At 25.3% G+C, this 6,740-nt stretch overlaps 1 protein-coding gene across 1 annotated transcript; it reads left to right on the top strand.

The window, feature by feature from the left end:
- Window positions 1-4,267: 4,267 nt before the first annotated feature.
- On the top strand, window positions 4,268-5,294 carry LOC131180191 (germin-like protein subfamily 1 member 13). Its single transcript, XM_058147825.1, has 2 exons — window positions 4,268-4,415; window positions 4,574-5,294. The coding sequence occupies exons 1-2, from the start codon at window positions 4,295-4,297 to the stop codon at window positions 5,116-5,118; spliced, it is 666 nt and encodes a 221-aa protein (XP_058003808.1). The 5' UTR covers window positions 4,268-4,294; the 3' UTR covers window positions 5,119-5,294.
- Window positions 5,295-6,740: the final 1,446 nt, after the last annotated feature.

Genomic DNA, 6,740 nt, shown 5'->3' on the forward strand with positions numbered 1-6,740 from the left:
TAAAAGATAGTACTCCTTTGGAGAAAAAAAAATATATATTTTTTTTTTATTTTAGAGAAGTGAAACCTATATATTTAGAGAAAGAATGCATGTACACCAGATGCACTAAATAATCTCTTGTGAAGAAATTCTCAAAAGCTAAAAACAAAAGGTGCAAGGGGATGAACCTAGACACTTGTGTCCAGGTTCGTTTTTTTTTTTTTTAATTTTTAATTTTTTTTTAATTATTTAACTAAGCCTAATTTGTCCATGTTTTTCAATGAACTTAGTAAAGTCATGATTACTATATACGACAAAATGAATGTAAGTTACCAATTATAAAGATTAAATAACTAATATTTTATAAAATCAAATGTCAAATGACTTAATTGTGTAAATATTAAGGGTTAAATTATTTACATTTTTATAAAGTTTAGTTATTAAATGGGTTGTAACTAAAGGTGAAATGTTAAATAATTCTTTTTTAATAAAAATTAAGGTGAAATGATGTATTCGCAGTTTAAATTTAATAAAAAAAAAATATACATGTTTGGTGTTTATCCGTGCATCCAGCTTAATTAAAAACATTAAGATAAACTAAAAATGGAAATATTCAAAGGTATATATAATTTATTTTATATATAATCTACAATATTAATTAATCACAAAAAATTGTCATTGTCTGGTCCAACACCACATTGAAGGGTTGAACTACCAAATTCATATTAGGTTTGATTTGGATCGTCTTGAAGCAGGTAAACCACTAAAATCACTTCTTTCAAATTTATAAGAACCAGAAAATAAAATATTTTCCGTTATATACCAACTACATGTTAAAACTTGAACCAGTCTAATAAAATGGAATTGAAACTTCAATTGACAAACAGTGATAATTAAATATGTGACAATTTGTAGTCGTTTCCTTGCAGCTTTAGGATTGAAAACTACAATTTTATTTTTTTTTTTATCACAGTTTAATGTATATAACTTTAATATTTACTTTTTATTTGTAATATTTACAATAATTTAATCCTATATTCCTAATATTTATAACAATTTAATTTTTATATTTAGATTAACTATCATTTGTGATTGAATAATAATTTTTTTTACTATAATTAATGACTATATTAACATATTAATATCTCAATAATTACTTAATTTTCCATTAAAATAGATGGATTAAATTATCATTTTTTCATACATTAAGATTTAAATTGAAAATTATTATAATAATATCCTCATTAACGTATTCACAAATAATAATTAGAGATGTAAAATGATTCAGATTAAAAGATTTAGATTGTTTAAGTTGCAAGTTATTTATTTATTCAAATTTGAATTGGGTTTATTTTTTTTTAATTGTGAATGGATTTAAATTATCTATTAAATTATAATACAGAAAAGATTAACAGAACTGATATAATAAAATATTCCATTTAATTTTATAATTTTTTAAATAATTGTTTTTCAGTTGATCAAATATAACATATTTATTTATTTAAAAAATCAATTTGATTAAGAAAATAATCAGACGTAGTAAAAAAAAAAATGAAGTTGAAATTAAGCTTCTAGTCTGACTTTGTCTCTTTTTTTTTTTAGAAATCTCTTTTTCTCTTCAATTTCTTTATATTTTTTCTTTCTTTCTTCTCTCCTTCCTCCCTTTAATCTCCTCTTTGGGAGGATATGGTATTTTCACCTCTGGCAACTTCTCCCTTTATTTTCTTTTTTTTTTAATAACTCCGTTTATGTTCTGGATTAGGTGCAATTAGAGATTTAATTATATGTGTTTTGTTACAAATATGCAAACATTTTTTTAATCCTCTGTTGAACTGTCAACATTGTGATCAGTTTTCAATATAATTCAGGGACCTTGAATTATTGATAAGACAAAAATCAGTAAAAATACAATGCAAATGCATGGCGGCCCTAATCTTAAGAGACCCAACAAAATTTGTTTTTGATAAAATAAACTTCACCCCCAAAAATATTTTATTGGTGAAAAATTATTCAGATATTAGAGAAAATAAAATCTGCCAATATAAATATGAAGGATCTCTTGATTTTGAAAATCTCAGTTATGAATAATTATCATTAAATTATTATCTTATAAAAGTAAGAGTGCCTAATCATTCATGTAATGTAAATAGAAAGCAATGGGTGGGTGAGTTCAATAATAATATTTGTTAAAATAGTCAGCTCAAGTTATCTTATCCTTTTCAGGAATCCAACTACTCTTCACGTCCTTAAATATGCATTATGTATCTGACCTCGATAAAGGATATTCTAAGCAGGAGTTTATTCTCATCTTCAACTATATTATTAAAATAATTAAATAAAATTTAATTAATGAATTAAAATATTACATATATTTTAAGATTGCTGGACTATGAAATGCACATGTGTTAGGTGGGTGGTGACAGACAAAGAAATTTAATTTAGGAAAATCTAATTAAATTATAATTTGTAAAAATAATATAAATAAAATAAATATAAGTTAACAGAGAAAAAGTTAATAATCTGTTATAAATAAATGATAGTGATAAAAATAAACATCTTAATTTTTTTTAACAAAATTAATTTGTTAAAAATTAAATAGATTTGTTATAAATTCAAAAATGAAATGAATATTTTATATTATAAATTATTGAACTTAAATATATATTAATGACTTACAATTAAAAAAAAAACCTTGTCCAATTATTTAAAATCTACTTTTTTTTCAAAAAAAATATTAAAAAATTATTTAAACCATCCTAATTGTAAATGTGTTTGATTACACTTACATATATCTAATGGATTTATCTATAAATTATAAACACGAATACATATATTTTAGCACATTTAATTGTAATAATTTAGGATACGATGCATACATGATATTTTAATAAAAAGTTATATTTATTACATTTGCGAAATAATATATGTATATATCATATTTATATTTAAATATAACATACATATAATTATTTAAATATAAAATATATTAACTATGTAAATATAAAATTTAAAAAATAATGAATTAATTTGTTTGATCTTAAAAAATAAGGATTAAATTATTGGCTTCGTCAAAATGACAATAATTAAATTGTTTCAATTGAAATTTGGGTTAACAGTATATTAAAAAAATAAGGACTATTTTCTTGATGGATTAAAAATAGGACTAACTTGTTTGATTTTAAAAATATAGAAACTAAATTATATATTTCACCAAATATCAAAAATGAAATTATAGATTATTTTAGGAAAAAAATAAATTTTTGAAAAATTACCACTGCACTCCTGCAAACTTTTAAAATCTCAGGGACTCGATGCCCACTGTTGGTGGGTTTCCTAATTATCTGAAGATAGAAAGTGCAGTTTGGAGGCCATAGCTTTCAAAATGTAAACCAACATAGAAGGACAACAAAAGCCAATTCAAATCCTGGAAATAAGGTATTGAATTCGAGGGACATCACTTTAAGTAATTTATTTTTGACTGACTTTCAAAGTCCTTACCATTCGACTTTATGTGCATGATTATAATCTTAAGGATATCTTAATCCAAGTATCACAATTAATTAATAGTAAATTACTTTGACTCATCCAATCCAATTAATTAAATCCACGATAGCATATGAAATTTTTTTTTTAATTAATTCAAGGATCCTTAATCCAAATACGTTTCTATTATCACATAAGCTACAACGATTAATTTTTTGTGCCAAAATTAAATTACTTTACTTTAATCGAGTGGTTGTATAATATATTATCAAATTTTTTTAACCAAAGTTTTATTGAATTTTAGTTGCCCATTTTTTTAACTAATTTTTCACACACAGTAATTAAGGATAATGTGGACAATTTTGAGCTTTTAAATATCAAAATGGGCAGTTCAAAAAAAAAAAAAAAAAAAAAAAAAAAATATATATATATATATATATATATATATATATATGCGCGCGCGTGTGTTTATACCCTCTCTCACCCTTGAAGCAAAAACAGGGGTGAAAAAAAGAAAATTAATTAACTCTAGGAGGTGAAAATGAAGAACTTCATCACAACTCTCAGAAGCTTGAAAGAGTTGAATCAGTCCAATTTGATATTGGAAATTAATTCAAAAGGAGGGATGATTTAATGATTAAATGTATGCATATACAATTGTAGAAGAATTGGTCATTGGTGAAATAAAAAAAAGGTAACCATTAACGACTACCTGGCAACCTTTCACATTAGAGAATTTTGAGAGACTTTCATCTATAAATACTCATCTATTCATGCAAGATTTTTCACATCTTCCCCTCAACGACTAAAGGCTAAAGAAAGTAGTCATATAATGAAAAGCTTTCATTTCCTTGCCTTATTGTCTCTGGCATTGGCTTTCTCTTTTGCCTCTGCCTTTGACCCTAGCCCTCTCCAGGACTTCTGTGTTGCCATACCTGAACCTAAGAATGCTGGTATATATAAGCTTGCTTTCAGTTTTTCGGCTTTCTTTCATGTTTCTGTCATAGCATTATCCTATAAATATCAGTATTTCCTGTATAGAAATCTTTTTCTCATTTTGTTATATGCATGTTCAATGGTTACTGACAATTACTTTGATATATTAATGCAGTGTTTGTCAATGGGAAGTTCTGCAAGAACCCAAACCTTACCGTAGCTGAAGATTTCTTTTTTCCGGGACTCAATGTTCCTGGAAATACAGGAAATCGAGTTGGATCCAATGTCACCCTCGTGAATGTTGATAAACTATTTGGACTTAATACTCTTGGTATTTCTCTCGCTCGGTTAGACTTTGCACCCAATGGTGGCTTAAATCCTCCTCACACCCATCCTCGTGCCACAGAGATCCTTGTAGTCGTGGAAGGCACCCTTTATGTTGGCTTTGTGACATCCAACCCTAATCGCCTTTTCACTAAAGTCTTATACCCAGGAGATGTTTTTGTATTTCCAATTGGTCTCATTCACTTCCAGTTTAATATTGCAAAGACCAATGCAGTTGCCTTTGCTGGTCTAAGCAGCCAAAACCCAGGTGTCATCACGATAGCAAATGCAATCTTCGGGCCTAATCCACCCATTAATCCTGATGTTCTCGCTAAGGCCTTCCAATTGGACAACGATGAAGTGGTAAAACTTCAGAAACTGTTTGCCAATGCATAAAACAACCATTTAAATTAAGTCAGTGCTGCTCACTGTTTAAGAATAAATTTTAGTTATGTTCGATGCAGTGTCTCCAATAATTGAGCAAGCGTATCCTAATCAAATAAAATGATGTAATTTCTTGGTGTGCCTATTCTAATGACATAAAGAGATGTGTTCTTGTTCTGCCTTTCCAATATGTATATATATATATATATGTATGTTGATTTATTTTGGTTACAGTATTGCATTTTTATTCATTTACTTCTCTAAGGGAAGGAGATCTGAAATCAACTCAAATAATGCATTATCATTACACTAATTATTATTTTAACTGTTATTAACAAAAATATAATTACACTAGTTTGCTTCACTGATTCTCTAGTCTTACGGATTGGTCAGTCCCATGTGTTAACGCTGTGTTCAACATCAAGTAGTTGTTGTTGCTTTTTTTTGTTTAACATAACATAATGTTTTAGATAGATGCTCAAAGTTGTTGGAATTCAATGTTAGAATTCAATGTTTAATTAATGCCACTGATATATGAACGTAATTCGATGACTTGACTTCCCAAAATATACAAATATTTACAGGTACGCCAAAGCAGCATCTGCGGAAAAAAAAAAAGCTTCCGATTAAATTTTTTGGATAAATATTATAAGACAATATTGTTCAGCAGCTATTAGCTCACAAATGATGTACCCATTTTTCGGTAATCAATGACTGCTCAACCACCCACTTGTAGCATGTTCCTTGCCAAATGAAATTAGACAGCAGACAAGATTCTGTTTTATTATCATTTAGAAAAATTAATTAAAGATATAATTTTTTTTAAATTATGATTAAAATATTAATTCTCTAATTATTTATATATAAGTTATAAACTATTTATTTAGTTATTACTTTAATATTGTAATAAGTAGCTATTATTATTATTATTATTATTATTATTATTATTATTATTATTATGGTTAACTAATTAAAATATTAGACATATTTTAATAATTTTATAAATTTCTCATTTAATGATTCTTAAATTTTTTTTATTTTATTTAATTATAAAAGTTTAAGAATTATATATATTAAAATTAATAAAATAATTTAAAATTATGTTATGAAAGTAGTCATAAGAGGTTAAATACTTTACTTTCTCTCTCCCTCTTTTACATATTTAATAATTTTTAATTTACTTTAATGTTATTTTATTTTTATTTATCTTATTTTAGTATTCATTTAATAAAGACATATTTTTTATTATATATTAAATACTATATAAAATGAATTGTGAAAAAATGAAATGAAATAAAAATTTATTTTCATAGTTATGGTAAACAATAAATTTATATTAATATTCAATTTTCATTATTTTTTTGATATTTTTTATAGTATATTGATACGATGTTGTCCGCAAGTGCACGGGCCACAGTAGTATAGTTTTTAAAAAAATGATATTGATCCCACAGGGAATTGTGCTTAAATTAGAAATAAAAGTATAAGCTAATTAGAATGATAAAAATTAAAGATGTAAAATGAAATTTGGAATTAAAATTGGTATTTGAGGAATTAAAACTAAATCAAACAATTAACTAAAATTAATTAAACTAGATTACCAAAAATTAATTTGAAATTTCTATTTATGAAAT

The sequence above is a fragment of the Hevea brasiliensis genome, chromosome 5 (genome assembly GCF_030052815.1).
Source record: "Hevea brasiliensis isolate MT/VB/25A 57/8 chromosome 5, ASM3005281v1, whole genome shotgun sequence".
Taxonomy (NCBI): Eukaryota; Viridiplantae; Streptophyta; class Magnoliopsida; order Malpighiales; family Euphorbiaceae; genus Hevea; species Hevea brasiliensis.

What these genes read in the sequence shown, in the direction of transcription:
- LOC131180191 (XM_058147825.1), top strand. Translation starts at nt 4,295, where the DNA reads ATGAAAAGCTTTCATTTCCTTGCCTTATTGTCTCTGGCATTGGCTTTC. An exon ending in ACCTGAACCTAAGAATGCTG is followed by an intron (nt 4,416 to 4,573) that starts GTATATATAAGC and finishes ATATTAATGCAG; the next exon opens with TGTTTGTCAATGGGAAGTTC.